The sequence below is a fragment of the Bicyclus anynana genome, unplaced genomic scaffold, assembly GCF_947172395.1.
Source record: "Bicyclus anynana unplaced genomic scaffold, ilBicAnyn1.1 scaffold_42, whole genome shotgun sequence".
NCBI classification, from domain to species: domain Eukaryota; kingdom Metazoa; phylum Arthropoda; class Insecta; order Lepidoptera; family Nymphalidae; genus Bicyclus; species Bicyclus anynana.
In genome coordinates this window covers 1-20,761 of record NW_026441276.1, presented here as the reverse complement: position 1 = coordinate 20,761, position 20,761 = coordinate 1, and the positions used below count along the sequence as shown (strand labels likewise).

Below are 20,761 nucleotides of genomic sequence, written 5' to 3'. Positions count from 1 at the left end.
TTCTGCGTGCATTTAGAAATTTTGTATTATCTCCGAAACTATTTAACTAATTAACATACTGTAAAGGGCAAATCTTATCTCCATAATATCCTTGTGATTATTAAATAATTTATTTTGATAAGGATTTAAGTTTAGTAGTAGAAAAAATTACGTAAACCTAAGTATATAAAATTAATATTTTTTAAAACACTAAATGTGCTATATCTGCTAAAATATATAAGATAGATATATGGTGTTGCGGACTTTTTTGTAGAACTTTTAAAGATACATAAAGCCTCCATACATTAATTTCAATTTTACATAATGGATAAGGCAGCGCATGCGCATAAGTCTGTTTATGAAGAATTTCGGTCCGACCTGTATGACAAAAACTGTGATAACTCGGCTAATATATATGATACCAATATAATAATATAGCCTATAGCACTCCCCGATAATGTAGCATTCTACTGGTGAAAGAATTTTTGAAATCGGACCAGTAGTGTGTATTTTCTTCTCTCGGGCCCGCAAGGGCCCGGGGGGAGACACGACCGGGGCTTCCGCCCCCTGCGTGTGGTCACTCTACGCGTAGTGTAAACACACTACGGTCCTTGGATGAACCTCCGGGTGGAGGTATTAGATTTGCTTCTTCTTAGCGTTTATATTATCTTCTCTTCTTTCTATGGTGTCCTTTAAAGGCCTTTCGGATTGAAGCCGTTTGTTATTTCCTTCCTCTTATTGGTTCCCTAACAGGATGTCTCTGGGTAGAGCCAACCTGTCAGGGGGGCGGGCATGCCACGGCGCTATATCCCTAATATGGGGATGTAGCGCCGTTTCAGTTCGGGCATAAGCTCTGATTGCCTGGTCTTTGATGACTTCATCTAGCGTCTCTATTCGGAGGTCTCGCTCGATTGTACGGTTTCTCACGAATCGAGGGGCTTGCGTTATTTGTCGTAATGCCTTCGACTGTTGGGCTCTTAGGGTTTTCCTGTTGTTTTCACCTGCTAGGGAGTACCACGCCGGTGTTGCGTAAGTAAGGATGGGGCGTACGTATGTTTTGTACACCCCGATCTTAGTCTTGAGCGGTAGCCGCGATGCAAACACCGGGTGGAGCAGGTGAATGGCTATTCTTGCCTTGTTTGCGGTTTTCTTGATGTGGTGCCTCATGGTGAGGTTTCTGTCGATCGTGACACCCAAGTATTTCGCCGTGTAAGACCATGGGATGGTTTGTTCGAAGAGCTTCAGTTCAGGCGGTAGTGCGAACCTTCCCATCACCATGGCCTGGGTTTTCTTCACGTTGATCGACAGTCTCCACTTTTGTGTCCAAGCAGGTAGAGCATCGAGCTGGTTTTGCATTTTTTGCTGGGCTCTATATAGTTTTATTGACGTCGATATAAAAGCGGCATCATCGGCGTATAATGCCAGGTTTACTCCAGGGGTCGTCGGTATGTCATCGGTGTATATGGCGTACAGTGTTGGAGAGAGGCAGCTCCCCTGTGGTACACCCGCTTTTATTGTGTGTTCCTCGGACAGCTCCGACTCTACCCTCACCTGATAGCATCTATTTTCTAGAAAAGAGCGTATTACTCTCTGTGCGCTCTGTGGAAAGGTGGTATTTTCCGATATTTTGTAGAGAAGGCCTTCGTGCCAGACTCTATCGAAGGCCTTCTCCATATCGATGTAAACCGCTAACGTCTTCTCTTTCTTATTGGCGGAACTGGCCATTAAGTGGAGCACTCTACTTAATTGCAGTGTGGTGCTGTGCTCGCTTCTGAAGCCAAACTGTTCTGGGCGGGCATTGAAGTGGGGTTCTAGCTTTTTAATAAGTAGTTTTTCGAAGAGTTTTGAGGTGGCTGATAGGAGAGTAATAGGTCTGTAGCTCTCCGGCTTTTGCGGGTTTTTCCCCTGCTTCGGCAGCATTATTATGTGGCCTAACTTCCAACTATTAGGGAAGTGGGCCGCGCGCAGTATGCAGTTGAAGAGCCTGGTTAGTGCAACGATTGCCTTTTTTGGTAGGTGGCGTAGCGCTGCATTTGTTACTTCATCTGCACCTGGAGCTTTCTTTGCTTGTAGAGTCTTGATAGTCGCTCTGGTTTGTCCGGGGGTAAAGTAGATTTGGTCCTCCTCTGGGTCAATGGTACCAGAATGATTTCTCTGGTTATGTAGAGTCACCATTCTGGTATGGTCCTGATTTAGGTTCTCGTTGGGGGAGAACTGTAATTCCAGGGACCTCGCTAATATGCCCGCCCGGTCCGCCACACGATAACGGAGGGTTCCGTCCTCGTGCAGCAGAGGCCGTTTGGGTTCTTGCGTTTTGGTCAGGTTCCTGCATAGCTTGTGTAGCGACATAGAGTCATCGCTCGCTTTCTCTATGTTGTCCTCCCATTTTTCGGCTGCTTTGTTGTAGAGGAAGTTGTGGATTTCTTCAGACAGTTGGTTTATTTCCAGCTTCATTCTTGGGCATCGCGTGAATTGCCACTTTCTCCTAAGCTTCCGTTTTTCCTCTAAAAGCAGTTTGGCTCGGAGTGGGAGTGTTGGTTTCGCGCCGTGGTTTTCTTTCTCTATCGCCGCTTCTTTTAGAGCCTCTCGCATGGACGACGTGATATCCATGGCGAGAGACTCTATTTCTTTCGGAGTAGAGGCATTCCTGGATGGGATGGTATCATTGATTTTAGCTTCAAATTTGTCCCAGTCTACTATTCGCCTTGGCCGGGGTTTGGGTATTTGTTGTTGGCCATGTGGGATAGCCATCAGGACTGGTAGGTGGTCCGACCCCATAGAGTCATCCAGAACCGTCAGGATTGGTCTGGTTGGGAGCCCTCTCGACACGACGATGTCGATGACGTCGGGCAAGTGGAGCGTTGGGAGCGTCATTGTGCGGGTAGTGCGTGGGTACTTCCGGTCCCGTGACGTCATATCCGTGGCGGTCAGCGTCGTGGAAGAGGGCTCTTCCGTTGGAGCATGTTTTGGAGGAGTTCCATGCTGGGTTCTTGGCGTTCCAGTCGCCCGCTAGTACCACCGGGTGGGGGGAGTCCAGCAGGCTGCGGACTTCCCTTGTATCCAGCGGTGAAGTATGTGGGCGGTAGAACGCGTATAGCTGGAGTGGGTGGTTTGCTATGAGCAGTTCGACCCCGAATGCCTCTATGGTTTGGAATCGGCGCTCTGGTAGGATCTGGTGGACGATTCTTCGTCGTACCAGAATCATAAGTCCTCTCTTCGCTAGTACGTTGGCGTTTGGGTCGTCCTGCCGGTAAACGTAGTAACCCGGGAATTTGATGGAGATGCTTGGTTTTAAAAGAGTCTCATTTATCAGGGCGATGTCAACGTCTTGTTCTTTTAACATTGCTTCTGTGAGCACTCTTTTTGGTTTGATGCTTTCGGCATTCCAGAATACGAACCTCAGAGGTTTGCTATCCATTGAGGCGGGCTATGCTACTCAAACCTCCGAGGACCGCTGCGGCGGGGTCTTCTCCGTTTTTTATGGCTTGCAAGACGTCGAAGAAGACTTGCATCACCGTCTCTATGTTAATTGTAGAGCCGGGCTTTTCCGACGTCGTCGGGCGAGGTGGTCTTCTTTCAGAGGCTCCTCTAGCTGGTTTAGGTTCAGCTGTGGTCTCTGTTTTGTCTTCCGGAAGAGTACCGGTCTTCTTCTTCTTTTTCTTGTTTTTCTTCTTTTTTGGTATCGGAACCGAGGCGCCGCGAGGCGTAGGTTCGTTCGCCGGAGTTCTTATATTAGAGCCTCCTGGAGCGGAAGGCGCGCTATCTTCTTCCGCCCTTGTTTGCGAGCGGGCCGGGCGAGGGTCGCAGAAGGTAGAGCTTGCTACCGTGCCCGCCTTCTTATTTCTTGCCTCCCTCTTGAATGCCGGGCAGGAGATATGGTTGGCTGGGTGGGGGCCGCTGCAATTTACGCAAGAGGCAGGTTGGTCCAGTGGGCGAGGGCATTCGTGAGCTCTATGCTCGCCACCGCAGCGTACGCAGGCCTGCTTACGGTGGCAATTATGCGAGCTGTGTCTGAACTGCTGGCAGCGGTGACATTGGGCGGGCCCCTTCTTCCCGCGCCATGCGTCTATCCGAATACCAGGCATGTAGAGCAGCTCGTTGATCTCGTAGATCTTGTGGAAGTCCGGGGTGCGCTTGATTATGGCGAAGAAGATGCAGCCGGGCCGGCCTTTGCGGGCCCTGATGCGTCGAACCAGTTCCGGCTGGAATCCCAGTGAGCGCAGTTCATCTTCAAGCTCTACCTCTTCGGTGTTGACCGGTACGCCTCTGATCGCCACCTTGAGGCTTCTATCTTGTGGCAGCGAGTATGAAAACCAAGATAGCGTCTCAGTTTTCTCCAGCTCTACCAGGTAGCGCTGTATGACGCGGTACTCATCTTCGTCCGAGGGCGAGAATTTGATGCCCTTCCCGAATGGGCGGGCGTTGGGTGCTCTGTTTAACTTCCCCTTGAGCACCCTGAAGTGGTGCGCCCAGTTGGGGAAGGACTCTACCACGAGCGGCGGGTAGCGAGGCCGCTTCGTTGTAGGTTGTTGGGGCGGGGCTTGTGTGGCGCCGTCGCTGGCCGATGTGGTTGGCTGTGGTCCGGAGTTACCTTGCGTAGAGCGTGTAGAGCGTGTAGAGCGCGCAGCATCTGCAAAGCTCGTAGCAGCTCCGGGCTGGGAGGTCTGCGCGGCCTGTGGGCGTTCTGGAGACATTGTAGTGTCCATCTGGTCAGTGGAGGCGACTCTGTGGGCCTGTTGGCCTCTAAGGCGAGGGTCGCGCTGTGGTAGCGCTCCTGCCGCGGTGGTCTTGGGCTGCTTCGGTTCTGGATTCAGCTCTGTCTCGGTCCTCTGGCGTTTTAAGGTCGGAGGTTGACTAGCTGGGATGGGGGCGGTCGCCGGTTGCTGGCAAACCTCCGCCATTTCTTCGTCCGTGGGGGTCTCTACCCCCTGGTTGTCGAGGTCCTGTTGACGGTCGTGGAGGTCCATGGCCATGGCTCTCTTAAATTGGGCCGACCCGAGGCCCGCCTTGACCAGACGGTACATTAAGATTTGGTCGGACTCTAAGATGGCTTTCGGGGACTGGGTAGGTCTGGGAGCTGCAGGCTTGCTCCCTGAAGTGGCCCGAACTGCGCCACTGCTCGCGGCGACCAACGCTTGCGACGAAGGGGCGTCGCTTAGCATCGGTCGGGCGGCGGGCGTACGTAGCTCGGTCCCAAGTTTTCCTTGTGTACCCACCATGCCGTGTGTTGATGCAGGATGGTGGGTCTGCGCTGCACTCGTACCTGGTTCCTCGTATGACGCGAGGATCTCGCAGAGAGGGCGCGTTGCGGGGGTGTGCGGTTCGGGGTCGCTGCGGCTCTCACTATGGTAACGCTGCGACATTACGAGCCGTGGGCCACGTGAGGTGGGGGGCGCGACGGGTGTCTGAGATACATCAGTATCTCTTTTTCCCGTGCGCTGCGCGAGCGAGATGGGCTCTGCGCGGGCGACCGCGGGGGTGAGGCGCGGTGGAGAGGTGCGGGGTATCGAGGAGGGGGTGCGGGGGGCGCCCGTCTCTCTACCCCGCTGAGATGTTGCCTTCTCACTTACTCCCGATCCCTCGGAGTGTCCTAGGCGGTCTCCAGATGCACCCGATGTGGAGCGACGTCTGGATTTTGTGGACGATGCTGCCTTGGGCTCGGCGGTTTCTTTCGGCGGCTTTTTAGGTCGCGCGGGGGTTCCATGATTGATGGCGGGTCGGCGCCGCGGGGCGCTAACACCTGCCAGGGAACTCGCACTTACGGGACCGTTCGCAGCCTGGATCGTGCGAATCCAGGCCGGGTTTTCGGTGAGACGCGGCTTCGTGGCGCGGGTGTCGCCGCCGCAGGCTCAGTCCGTTCGGACTTTGCCTGCGGGCGATGTCGGGCCGAGTTTTATAAACAAAACTCGCCGGACATGCGATGACGTGCACGATCGGTCCGTGCGTAGACGCAGATGTGTTAACTAGTAGGTTAGTTAGTGCATTCGCGCGCGTAGTGCAAGTAACTATCCGGACCAGTAGTTCCGAAGATTACCCCATTTAAAGAATGTTACAAACTTACAAACTTTACCTCTTTATAATATTAGTATAGATTGCTGTACTACTTTAATAATATCTATCTCGTTCTAATGTATATTTACTTTACTATTCTAACAGTATTGCCATTTCACTCTTTATTATATCACTATCTCATTTGTACATGTAACTCTGTCTCCTTTGTATTTTACTATTACTGCAATAAAGATAAGGGAATGCGGACGCACTCCGACCTTGGCAGCCGACCCGTGCGGTTGTCTTTCTGGCCTCTTCAGGCATTCAACCCCACGGTGGCGGTCACCAAAATCTGGGATTTTTCGGAATTCCATTCCGCTGATTTTTATTTAAATTTAATTCAGGTCAGACTGGCTAGTTTCGTCTAGTTTTGGTCTTGATCACTGTTCCGTTCAGTGTTGTGTTCTGTGTTCTGTGCTACGTTGTTTTAGTGTAGTTTAGTGGTTCCAGCCCGTGAGTACACTAGAATAAGACTAGGTACACCCACGTCACCTAAAGGCGTGAACCCATTAGGGTCACAAAGTAGGTACCGGAGCTATCTGGGCCTCCCCGCCTCGGTGGGGAGGCCCAGATAGCTCCGGGGTCCACTATGGACCCCAATTCCGTTCCCCCGCCTTATCTGGAGGCCCTCTTCAAGGACCTCCGGGAAAAATTTCCAGGATATCTGGAATCGTTCTTGTCTGCGCAACCGGTTGCACTAACGAATCAGGTAGGCAGTCGTCCCCTTCCGGGAAACGCCGCCGCACCCCCCGCGACCCCCGTTACCTCCACGTCCCGTGTCCACGTGCTACCTGCGCAGGTAGCGCGCCCGTCGCAGGCCAGCATACCTGCATCCCGCGACCCGAGACTAGTAGCCTCTCGGCCCCTTCCGGGCCGCTCGGCTATTTCGACTCCGTCCGTAGGGACTAGCGCGCCTAACGCGAACCCCGGGCCCTCAGCCCACCCCAAGGGAGCCCTGCTCTCCCAACCAAGTTCGGTCCATAGGCCTTCAGCCATGGAAGTCTGCGAAGTCCCAGACTCACCGGCTTCACCGGCCCCGGAATCCATCGACGAAGGCTTCACCGTCGTCGTTGGCAACAGAAAGAGGCGCAAGGCCTCTAAAAACTCCGGAAACAAGGTCACTGTGACTGAGAGCAAATCTCAGTCACAAACCCGTATCGATTCAGAGTCCCAAACAGACTCCGAAAGCGAGGATTCTCCCATGGAGGAACCTCGCAAGGAGAAGATCCCGCCCCTGATTATCAGGGATAAAGACGCATGGGCGACAAAAGTAGTCCCCATGCTAATTAAGGACAAACGTCCCATCCCAACCGCGAACCTCATGACGTATGGCATTCGCGCGGTGTGTGCTACTTCGAACGACTATAGGCACCTAACCTCATTATTGCGGTCGAACGCAATAGGTTATCATACATACGCTCTCCCCGAAGAGCGAGTCCTCCGCGTGGTAATCCGCGGTCTCCCGAAGGAGCTCAATACTGAGCAAATCAAAGCTGACCTCATCGCACAGGAGCTCCCTGTGCATGAGGTCCACCGAATGTACCGCACGCGTACAAAGGAGCCCCTTGATCTCGTCTTGGCAATCCTCGACCTCTCTCCAGAGGGCAAGAGGATTTACAACCTCAGGGCCATCTGCCACCTTTCCGGCCTCTCCTTTGAGAAGCCAAATAATAGAGGCCAAATTGGCCAATGTCACCGATGCCAATTATATGGCCACAGCCAGAAAAACTGTTTCGCCCGTCCCAGGTGTGTAAAGTGCCTGGGAGACCACGGCACAGTAGATTGTCCCCGAAAGGAGCGGATCGCTGAAGTGCCCCCAAGCTGCGTGCTGTGCGGCGAAGCCGGTCATCCCGCGAACTATCGCGGATGCCGGAAGGCCCCACAGCCAGGCAAGCGAAGGGGTAGGGCAGCGGGTCGTAAACCTGTGGCTAAAAAGCCCGCTCAACAGTTTGTGCCTGCGCCGGTGCCTACCACCAACGCATGGTGCAAACCTGTATATGGAGCGCCTATCGCTCCCAGAGCGGCACCGGCTTCCCCGGTCGCCCCTCAGCTTCCGATGGCTGCCCCACACCAGTCCCAAGGCCCCTCAGGCCTAAACAAACGTGCACCAGAAGACCTCTGAGTACTTGAGCGCATTTAGCATGGAGGAGTTCGACCTCTTCATTGCTAAATGAAAAGTAGACCCCTGTAGGTCTCACCTCGAGCACAGTAGCATGCTCCGCGCGATGGAGAATTTTAAAAATTTTTTAAATGGCGCACAACGGTAGATTAAAACCGCGTTCCCTGACTGTCGGCTACTATAACGTAACGGGCTTAACGATAACATACTCGGGGTCCGCGAATGGATACGCGACCACAAACCGGACATCTTTTTGGTGCAAGAGACCTTCTTGAAACCTAGCCTTCGCGATCCCAAAATAGGGAATTACGTAATGATTAGAAACGACCGGACCACCCAAAGGAAGGGAGGTACAGCTATTTATTACAGAAGGGCTCTTCACTGCACTCCTCTCGATCCTCCCGAGCTTACTAACATGGAAGTCTCAGTATGTCAGGTCAGTATGACCGGCCATTCGCCGATCACACTGGTTTCAATCTATCAAAAAGGTGATAAACGCCTACTAGAGAGTGACATTCAGACACTCCTCTCTTTAAGCGACTCCGTCATCCTAGCCGGTGACTTTAATGCCAAACATACCAGCTGGTTTAACACTTATAATAACTCTAGAGGACTGACTCTAAGAAGACTGACTGACCGTGAAGACGCCAATTTCATTTTGCTCACCCCTGACAAACCAACACGTTACCAGAGACTGACCGACAGACATAACCAAAATCCGAGCGTACTGGATCTGGCACTTCTAAAGAACATCGCTCTTGAAGCGAGTCCATTGGAGGTGTTTTCAGATATAGTCTCAGACTCGGACCACCGACCAGTCATACTCCAGATTGGCCCCCCGCCCTCCACGACCCCACCTCTCAAACGCCCTGGCCTCCCGAACGCGATCGAGGATATCGATAAGGCCGAATGCCTAGCCGACAGTCTGGAAGCCCAGTGCACTCCGAGCACTACGGCACTCGTAAAATCACTCGCGAAGAAAGTGAAGTCCGAACTCACTTCTATACTATCTCGCCCCCCGGACGGAGTCGAAATTACCCCCACGTCATGCGAGGAAGTCTCTGCGGTTATAAAGGGTCTGCGCAAAAAGAAGGCCCCGGGGCCAGATAAGATTAGTAATAAAGCACTAAAGCTTCTCCCGGTCCAGATAATCAACCTCCTGGTGAACATCTTCAATGTTCTCCTAGCCCACTGCGCCTTCCCAGACGCATGGAAAGAAGCCACGGTCATTGGCATCCACAAGCCGGGTAAACCCCGTGACCTCCCGACTAGCTACCGTCCAATTAGCCTGCTCAACACCATTGGCAAGGTGTATGAGATAATCATTTTGAATCGTTTAAAAGCCATTTGCGATGAGAAGCAACTTCTCATCAATCAACAATTTGGATTTCGATGTAAACACTCGTGTGTTCATCAAGTGCACCGCCTCACGGAGCACATTCTAACCGGTTTCAATAAATTCTATAACCCTATCGCCACCGGGGCGCTCTTCTTTGACGTAGCTAAAGCTTTCGATCGTGTCTGGCACGAAGGCTTGATATACAAACTAAACCGTTCCGGCGTACCAAACAAAATGGTCCGCTTGCTACACAGCTTTCTGTCCAACCGCACCTTCAGGTACCGTATAGACGGTACGCTCTCATCCCCCAGACGGATTCGCGCGGGAGTCCCTCAGGGCTCCGTGCTCTCCCCGCTTCTATATTCGCTCTACACGTGCGACATTCCCACCGATCACCCGGGCGTTCACGTCGCACAGTTCGCGGACGACACCGCACTGTACGCGACGGCCGTAGACCCGCGCTCCATCAGAGTCCGCCTGCAGAAGGCGGTCAACGTCATAGGGACTTGGTTCCGCCTTTGGCGGATAGAAGTCAACCCAGAGAAGAGCGCAGCTGTGCTCTTCACTGGCAAACCGTTTTGCCAGAACAAACTAAAAGAAGTCTCACTCTACGGAGCTCCCATCCCCTGGCAACGTACTGCCAAATACCTAGGCGTGACCTTCGATAACCGCATGAGCTTCTCCATGCACATTAGGAAAGCTAGGAAAAAGGCTGCATACGTAATGCACCGCCTCTATTCGATGATTAACGTAAAAAGTAAATTGTCCCTCCGCTCAAAGCTAACGCTTTATAAAACTACGATCCGTCCGATCCTAACATACGCTAGTGTAGTGTTCGCCCACCGTCCCAAAGCGACCCTTAAGCCGCTTCAAACTCTACAAAATCGATTCCTACGGCAAATCACGGGCGCGCCGTGGTTTGTACGTAATAATGACCTCCATAGAGACTTAGAACTACCTTCAATAGCTAATCACATGAAACAGCTCTCTCAAAACTATTTTGAAAGAGCTGCCATCCATCCCAACCCACTAGTGGTTGAGGCTTGCAACTATACTCCCAACCTTAACGCCAAGCTCCAAGCAGAGACGTCCCAAAAACGTCCTTTACGATCCTGACGATGACATGACAACTGACAATGCTCCCCAGGCAACACAATCACAAGCTACACAGCGTCTTCGCAGGCGAAGACGAGGTCCCCGATATCTAACGTCACCCGGACGTGGGTTTTCTAACTCACGATCTCGGGGGCGTCCGGACTGATTCACTCAGGTCACGGTTAAACCCTCCCGAATGGCCCTCTAAGCCGAGGCCCGAGTCTCATAGGAGACGCCCTTGGAGAGCCGTTCCGTCCTCTGTTTTTTATTTCAGCCTTCGTGCACAGGCGATGCTTGCGCGCTCGCCCACCCCCCTACCGGTGTCGTCGTAGTAGTTCCACATGGAGCTAAACGGCATTTACTCAACAGGAAAAAAAAAAAAAAAGGAATGCGGACGCTTCTAATCCTATATAATTCAGCACCCCAATAACAATTCACACACTTCACTCCCGAAGCCTGAAGCGATCACATCTCTACATAAAAGTATATACGTGTTTTATTTATACGCGTCTCCCTGTGGTTTGGACTCTCCAAAATCCTCCACAGTGCATGGTCCTTCGTACCGGATTCACCGAGCCGGCAAACATTTGAAGAATAAGCTCAGGCAAGAGAGCGTCTCCGTGGAAAAACTGAAGAGGGATCAACCTATCGCTGCAGAACTGGGTTCCGCGGGCTGGGAAGATCGTTCAGTTGGGCCACGGAACTGAAGTGACGTCATCGAAGTCTGCCTAGACCGAAGAAAAGGCATCGACCCTTCACTGCGGGTGCATTGAGGCGAAGCTAAGTAGTAGCTGCCGAAGACCGCGAGGCTTGTGGGGAAGATCGTTTCATCGAGCTACAGACCAACAGAAGATTTACGACGCAACGACGAAATGGAATCCACCTTCGCTGCGGGTGCGTTGAGGCGAAGCTCAGTAGTAGCTGCCAAAGACCGCGAGGCTGTGGGGAAGATCGTTTCGTCGCGCTGTAGAAGACCTTCAAGGGTACACCTTCAACAAAACGAAGAGGAATCCACCTTCGCTGCGGGTGCATTGATGCGACGCTCCGAGTAGCTGCTGACGACCGCGAGGCTGTTGGGAAGATCGCTTCGTCGCGTTGGAGAGGACTTTCAACAAAACGAAGAGGAATCCACCTTCGCTGCGGGTGCATTGAGGCGAAGCTCGGAGTAGCTGCTGAAGACCGCGAGGCTGTTGGGAAGATCGCTTCGTCGCATTGGAGAAGACCCTAAGCGGTTTACCGCGCCTCATCTGTTCACCACCTAACGGTGTCAAACGGTGAACAGTGAGTTAACGCCTAACGGCGGGAGCAGTATACCAGACGATACTGCCAGCTTGCCTTAACCGGCAGCTGTAACAGTCTGATCGCGCCGATACGGTTCACGTGAGATAGGGGTCCTCCTAGTAGGCACAGCCGAGGGTGTCGGGCGTTCCTCCCGATACCTGAGCACTCTAACCCTCACGTGTTACCCTCTGTCGGGCGATTCCCACCTCACCTCACCTTACCCATTACTCCATCCCATTAGGGCAGTTAGGGTATTAGGGACGGTAGGTTTATTAGGGTATTTATGTATTTTATTTTAAGGTATTTATTTATTTTATTTTTCGAGTATTTATTTATTTTATTTAGGGTATTAGGGTTAGTAGGGTTTATAAGGTTTTAGGGATAGTAGGATTAGTACTGTCAATAAAACCTCGACCACAGAGAGAGCAAGATTAGCTTAAAAATAGACTAATTTATAAAACCACGACTTACGCACGACAATGGACGGATTAGTAATCGCAGAAATAAGAAAACCTATTAAACCTCTTGCAAAAAGTAGAACGAGCTTCACATGGAGACCCTTGCATAAATAACAATCGAACACAAGCTATAGATGACGAACCACTCATGGATAAACGGACGCGAGATTATACAAGAAAAAGAGCTATTTTAAAAGCAAAATATAGAAATTAAACAAGCACAGTTAGAACGGGCTAATGCAGAAGTCGAAATAGCGAAAACAAAAATAGAGCTTATTCAATTTGATGAAGAAATAGTTATAATAAAATAACAGAAACTGTTAATAAACTATACAAATAACTTAGATTTACCCACTAAATAAAAATAAAAACATCGACATAATGAATAATCCAGGAAGAATAGACGCAACAATAAATAAAGATAGTCGTCATTCAGAGCCAAACTGTAATAGTAATAGTGAAGATGAAGTTAAAGTTTTGGCCGACTCTACTACCGAAGAGAAAATTCTTTCATGCCAACCAGAGCAATGCAAATTAGAAATAATTAAAAACAACAAAAGCTATTCGGAAATAATTAACAGTGTTCCAGGCGATAGCATAGTATTAACACCGACTACGTCTACAATACCTCAGCTAAGTCTTACGGACAAACAAGAAAGATACTGTGTTACAAACCGCAAAGAACTCCTAAATAAACGTAAACTGAAAAGCTACAGTAATAAAATAAATCATAGACTTGATAAGATTGTTGTAATGAGGAAATTATACATACCACATTTTAAACTAACAGTGGAGTTTTATAGACACCACTCGAATACAAATACTATAACTTCATTGAAGAAACAATCAATACGTACACTTTTCAATGCTGACACTCAAAGAAATATAACAGCACTCTCGCAAAGAAACTTTTGTAACAAAAAGAGTCATTACGATATTAAAACTCAAAGCTGTATCTACTTACTGTTGAAGTCAATTAATCGATTTAAAAAGAAGACACCGCCTTTAGCGATGCTTTGGCAAAAACGGTTGCATCACAAATAAAAGAAAGCCATTATATCTCAAGCTATGATAGTTATGCTGAAAACAAAGTTAAACTAGCTGTAGTCATCTCTACAATAGACGAATACAAAGCACAAACACTTTTACGCTACTGGGATCAATACTGCAAGCCGAATAGTAGACAAAGTTCAGTTAAACCTAAAACAAATAACAGCATAATGGATCTACGTAGCAGTTTGACAACTACCATGAACCACGTAAAATTGGCCAGATTTATAAAATATAACTACAGTGAAACATTATTTAAAATATAACGTTATACAATTTTGCGAATACGAAACAACTTAATTACTACTTAAAAGTCACGTCAATTAATAACTCTGATTACTCGATGTCATTAGATTACCTAATATTAAGTTTGTACACCTGCGCAAGAGATAAGATAAAACCAATAATGATTGCTTATGAAAAGACGAGAAAACAAAGACACAAAATATCACAACCATTTGCCGAACAAATTGTTAAACCCAGTTTATTACACCCACCTGCAAATGATAAAACAAAACTTTCAAACTTACGCCGCGATAGTAATAATATCAATAAACGTCTTGTTCAAGAACGTCATTGTTTAAAATTAATGAAAATACTTAAAAAGCCAGCCAACATTACCCCAAAAGAAATCTTAACAATAGACAAAGGCATCATAAAATATAATATTTCCGAAGTACGAGAACTTAGTTTATTGCTGTCGGCTGCAAATAAAGAAACAATGCCACTAAACAGAAACAATGATAACCACCTGTTTACTGACATAATAACATGGCCACGAAACAAAAAATGGATTACTGATTATTACCGTAAACAGAAAATAAAACTAATCAACAATGGAACTCCGAAACATGTCGTAAAATCCAAGATATACATTTTAAAGATAAATATAACTCATCAGAGTTTAAATTAACGACCAAAACGATTGAAGATAAATGTACACAGATGTTCATTTTTACTAATAGGGTAACACTTAAAACTTAAAAAAAAAAAAAAAATAAACGTCATATGTCAGTTGTCAGTGATAATTATAACCTTTGTAATGTAAACTTCACTTTTAATTTTTTCACCTTGAGGAATACACGTTTATGTTTAAAGATTTGCACGAGAATTTTATTCTAATTCCAAGTTCCATCATATCTAAACATATTTTGGTCATATTCGAGCCGGATCTGATCCAGCGATTTGATAATTAATTGGAACTAAGGATTTTACAAGAGGATAAAGGATTCCACGTGATGCTGATGGACCCGGCACCCGCACCCGCACGGTGAAGTTAATCCATGGAACACTAAGATATTCGTGTTCTCATACATTAATCACCTTTCAGACACATCAGTTTCCCAGAATGACGGACAAAGAAGAAAAGGAATTGATCAAAAAACGAGCGAGTTACAAGGGACGCCTAACTGCCTTTTCCAACTACCTTAACAGCCTATGTGACTCATTAAACCAGTACCAGAGTAATGAATTGCAATTGCGACTAGGTAAGGTAGAAATTATTTACCAACATTATGATGAAATTCAAACCAAGTTGGAATGTTTAGTAGATGATATGACAATTCAATTCCGCCCATGCCGGTCCCAAGCCCGGATGCAAAAGGAGGAGGGTTAGTAGGAGGGACCATACCTACTGTAAAAGGTCAACGCCGAACCTCAGGCGGCGGCAAATAACCTGACACAGCCATGGTCACTTCGTGACCATGAAGCGGTAACCAGTGACCGTGAGGTCTAAATCACCTCTGAAAGACTGATCCAAAAAATGGTCGGGCCAGAGACACTCCAAACTCTGGCAAGGTTCCTACAACCCTTTATCCATGATCCCGTAACGCCAAACCCGTACCTATAAAACCCCAACCTTCCCACCTCTTTCACGCCCCCATCGTAACACTCATTACACTCACCACACTACTACATACAAATACTATACAAAACTACTCACCCTTTGCAAACCAAAATGGAGACGGCACCAAAAGTAATTTTACCTACCCAGGAGGGTCCCGGAAACGGGGAATCCCTCACCGCGCCATCGCAACCGGCCACGGCCGGAAGCGTGGCTGCGGTCTGCCCCACGTACTCTGGGGGGGGCAAGGTACCGCCTCGTGCTCAGCACGCCCAACGACCCATTTGCTACTCCCAACGGACCGACGGACCCGCTTTAAATGAACATACCACCATTCCAGAACAACGGACCCCACAAATAAAGCCCACTCGACTAACCTTGACCGACACGATGGACAATACGATAAACACCTCCTCCTTGGCTGCCGCACTCCCGCCTCCGAATCTCGACTCTGCCTGGACCCAAGTGGTGCCCAGGCACAAAAGGCGGAAAAACAAAAACAAAAGACGAAAACGGACAAACAAACGAGTAGGGGAGGAATTGAATAGGCCAATGGCAAGGACGGGCGGGGACACCCAGGTGACAGGTAATAACCGGATAGGGGGCTCAGATGGTCCAAGTGGGACTGGGCTACAGTCGACATCCGGCGGCAGCTCACCCGCGGTGAATGTCGCTTCACGTCCGGGGACAAACCATACCACGGGTGTGTTCCCATCAAGACCGGCCAAAGGCATTTTCAATCCCAATTCAAACGCACAAAGTCTAAACATCCCCGCCCAACGTCGGACACACCCCGCCGCCTGCAATTCTAGTGGGCGAAGTGGCGGTGAGGCCGACGGCAAGGGCGGGAACCCTGCGGCGTCGTCGTCGACGAGCCAGTCCGGCAAAAAGCGGGATAGGCTTGACGATACGATCTCGCCCCGGGGACTTCATAAACGGCAAAAAACGGAAAGACGCACAAGGGCTGGGGCGACGTACGCGAGTGTGGCGCAACCACATCTTAGCGTCGCGATCGCCCTACAACCAAAGAGCGATCTTACAAACCAGGAGGCGGTGGGCATCCAAAGCCAGATCTCAAAAGAGATAATTGGAACCTGCCTACAAGACCCTATACCGGGTCTGCCTCTTACCCATGCACCAGTCTTCACAGGGAAGGCCATCTTAAGTGAGGGCGTCCTAAAACTGTGGTGCAAGGATGAACCTTCACTCCAGTGGCTACACGCAGTCGTCCCACGGCTGAAGTCACCACGGGAGAATCACACTGTGGTCGTACAAAGGCAATGCGACATCCCAAGCCGGATCAAGACGGCTCTTTATGTGCCGGATTACGACGGGGACATTGGTACTCTGCACCGGGTCCTCAGCCGTCAAAACCCGGCCTACGATGTAAAATCATGGTCTTTGTACAACTACAAGAGGACAAACAGCCGGCCTCCTGGAGTATTCCTAGTTATGGGAATACCCCAGGAACAAATCGAGAAAATCCTCTCACATGAGAGAAGGATGGCCTACATGACCGGCTCCATTTATCTCAGATTCTTCCGGAATGAAGAACTGAGTGAGATACCACCAGGGTGGGACCTCCCTCCCGCCTCTAAGATGGAGACCGAAACAACGGGAACAAAGGCAGCTGACTCAAAGACAGAGGCCTCTGTTACCAAAACCCCCGGTAAAAACATCTCAGACAACACTGAACCCGACTTCACGGCACCCGGACCTAGTGCACCACCCTCCTCGGATGGGACACCATGGGAAGGATGCCGTGAGTCGGAGGAAGTGAACTCTGATGATTCAGATGGCTCCATGGACCATCTAAACATCTTCATCCAAGAGTGGGCCCCTGGGGCCCACCCAAACTGATTCTCTTTTAGCGTTCAGTACCATACAAGTGCTGCAGGCCAACCTCCAGCACAAAATACTGGCTGTAGCGGCTCTACGGCGACAGCTGGAGGTCCACGCTGACACCATAGCCCTGATCCAAGAGCCGTGGGTCAGGAACAACACAGTATGCGGACTCAGCAACTGCAGCGGTAAGTTACTCTATAATAGCCTTAACGAACCGCCTAGAACATGTATTTATATGCCACGCTACATTGCAGCGACACTATTAACCCAATACTGTTACAGAGACCTAACTACAGTAAGAATACAAAAAGGAACGCCTCTTTCGTCGCAGGCGCCAGCCCGGCCGCTAATCCTGGCATCGCTATACTTACCAATTGAAGAACAAATACCACCGCAACAGGTCGTGAACCTCATCAAATATTGTGAAGAAGGCAACATTGACCTCATAATAGCAGTGGACACAAATGCACACCACTCCCTATGGGGCAGTGAAGACAACAACAAGAGAGGTGAGCAACTAATCTCATACCTATTAACCACTAACCTTAGCATTCTAAACAGGGGGAAAGAACCAACTTTCGTATCAAGCAGATTTCAAACGATAGTGGACATCACCCTCGCATCTAACAACATTGAAGACAGAGTAACCAACTGGCACGTATGTCAAGAGTTATCACTCTGCGACCATCGCAGAATAAGTTTTGAAATAAACCTAATCAAAAAACAAGACACTCCATGGAGAAACCCAAGGAAGACAAACACACATACCTACAAACGCCTTTTACACGATACAACAGGCAGTTTGACAATGGCAAAACTGAACAATATTAACGAAATTAACAACGTAGTTGACAAAATAACGAAACAAATGAGAAGTAGCTTCGAAAAAGCTTGCCCATTAAAAACACATGCAACAAAACAAACCCCAATACACAGCTGGTGGGGCCCAGAGCTTGAACACAGAAGGAAACAATTAAGGAAATTATACAACAAAGCGAAAAACACCAGGAAACCCTCAGACTGGGACGCTTTCAAAGACAACCAGAATGAATATAAACATATCGTCAGGCAGAAAGACACTAAAGCGTGGCGCAAATTCTGCACAAACATCGATTCCTATGATAATACAAACAAAGTGAGGAAAATCTTATCGAAAGACCATTCACTTACCCTAGGCTCACTAAAGAGAGCAGATGGCACATACACAAACACAGATCAAGAAATAAGTGAAACTTTGATAGATACACACTTTCCTGGCTGCAAAATAATAAACAGTCCAGCATGGAAAAATGAACACAATGTCCCACCAACGGCTGACGACTGGGAACTAGCAAACAGCATAGTGACAAAAGACAGATTAAAGTGGGCAATTAACTCCTTTCACCCCTTTAAATCACCAGGAACTGACGAAATCTTTCCAGCTCTCTTACAATGGGGCACAGAACAACTAACACCATGGCTAACGACTTTATTTAAAAGCATGTCTAGCACATAGATACATCCCCACAAACGTGGAGAACGGTCAAAGTCATTTTCCTCCCAAAACCAGGAAAAAACGACTATACAAACCCAAAATCCTTCAGACCAATTAGCCTTACATCCTTCTTACTGAAAACCCTAGAAAGGCTAGGAGATAGATATCTACGCGATGGGGTGCTAAGCAAAACCGCCCCTTCACAGAAACCAACATGCTTACTGCACAGGAAAATCGACAGAAACAGCACTACACACGGTAGTGAGCAAAATCGAACACAATCTAGAAAACAAAGTGGCAACACTAGCAACCTTCATTGACATAGAGGGTGCCTTTGACAGAACCACTTTTAAAAGCATAGATCAATCCTTGGACAAGTACAAGGTACCTCTGACTTTGCGGAGATGGATAAATGCACTCCTAAAACAAAGAGTTATACAAATCGACATAAATGGCAAGATACATGGCCTAGTGGCCAAGGGCTGCCCTCAAGGCGGCGTCCTATCGCCGCTCCTGTGGAACATGGTGGTGGATGACCTGATAAGGAAACTGAACGCCAAAGGCTACACCACGATAGGATACGCGGATGACATAACAATACTCATCAGCGGCAAACATGAAAACACATTAGGCAACATAATGCAAAATGCACTTAAACAAATAGAAAGATGGTGCACAGAAAATGAACTATCTGTAAACCCAAAGAAAACAGAACTAATACTTTTTACAAACAAGAGGAAGCCTGACCTCAAGAAACTACCTAAACTATTCAATACAACCCTAACACTATCCACTGAGGTAAAATATTTAGGGGTAATAATGGACCAAAACTTGAACTGGAAGAAACACATAGATACAAAGATCCAACGATCAACCATAATCATGACTCAATGCAAACGCATGATAGGGAAAACGTGGGGCCTTAAACCACACATAGTGAAATGGCTATATGAAACAGTGGTAAGAAGTTCTATGACCTATGCCTCCATAATCTGGTGGCCTAGAACACTACTAACAACAAGCCAGCAAGAACTACAAAAGTTCCAAAGGCAAGCATGTCTAGCAATAACAGGCAGCATGGGTACAACACCCACAACCGCTCTAGAGGTAATACTGGGAATACCACCCCTTCACCTACGTATTAAAGAGGAAGCAACTTTAACAGCCCTCAGACTAAAATCTAGCGGGCAATGGAAAGATACAAACACAGGCCATGCAAGCATATTAATGAAAGAAATGGCAAAACACCCAAACCTAGGGTGGATATGTGACAAAACAATGAAACAACACCTGATGGACAAGAAATACAACATCATCATAAATGATACGGAAACAAAACCAAATGTACACACAGTGGAAGTGTACACAGACGGATCAAAAACAAACACAGGAACAGGTACTGGAGTCTACTGTCCAGAGTTCAACATAAACATCACACAAGCACTGGGTAAGAGCAACTCCGTCTTCCAGGCCGAATGCGTTGGAATCACAACTGCGGCTCTAGCAATGAACGCTAGAAAGGTAACAAATTTTAATATAAACATATGCAGTGATAGTCAAGCAGTACTAAAAGCTCTTGAAAAACACACGACCTCCTCAAAGCTTATCTCAGACTGTCACATAGCTCTAACAAACTTAACAAAAACAAATAACGTCACACTAAAATGGGTGAAGGGTCATAACGGTAACACGGGAAACGACAGAGCAGACGAACTCGCACGCAAAGGTACAACACTGAAGGTTAATGGACCACTTCCTATAGTACCAATACCCTTCAGTGAGTACAAAACATGGCTCCGCAGGGACACGCTGATGTCACATGAGGAGTCATGGGCCAAAACAAATGAGTGCAAACATACTAGGGAGGCATTTCCAAACCTCAACCCACGACTAACAACAAAACTACTTAATCTTAAACGTAGCAAACTCAAAACGGTAACAGAACTAATGACAGGGCACTGTTCACTAAATAAACACCTTTCGGTTCTAGGTATAACCGACAGTCCTCTGTGCAGAGCATGCATGGAGGAAGAGGAAACCCCGATACATGTTATGCTTAGATGCAGAGGTGTATCCGTACAACGCGCAGCACACATTGGATCCCCAGCAACACTCCATGAGGCGTTCGGCGACCTGGGCGGCCTGCTAAACTTCTGGAGCGAGCTCGGCTGGCTGGAGTAACTCCGGCGGGGACCAGCACCAAAGGGACCAACGTACAACGGCCAAA

The 20,761-nt window shown here is 48.4% G+C and overlaps 2 protein-coding genes across 2 annotated transcripts; both read left to right on the top strand.

Annotated features, from left to right (window-relative positions):
• Nucleotides 1–15,329: 15,329 nt before the first annotated feature.
• Nucleotides 15,330–17,179, top strand: LOC112043017 (uncharacterized). The gene has a single exon (XM_024078262.2). The coding sequence runs from the start codon at nucleotides 15,330–15,332 to the stop codon at nucleotides 17,073–17,075; it is 1,746 nt and encodes a 581-aa protein (XP_023934030.2). The 3' UTR covers nucleotides 17,076–17,179.
• A 43-nt stretch (nucleotides 17,180–17,222) lies between these two features.
• LOC128199821 (uncharacterized) lies at nucleotides 17,223–20,737 on the top strand. The gene is made up of 3 exons (XM_052890994.1): nucleotides 17,223–17,245; nucleotides 17,343–17,569; nucleotides 20,525–20,737. Exons 1-3 carry the CDS (start codon nucleotides 17,223–17,225, stop codon nucleotides 20,713–20,715), a joined length of 441 nt encoding a protein of 146 aa, XP_052746954.1. The 3' UTR covers nucleotides 20,716–20,737.
• Nucleotides 20,738–20,761: the final 24 nt, after the last annotated feature.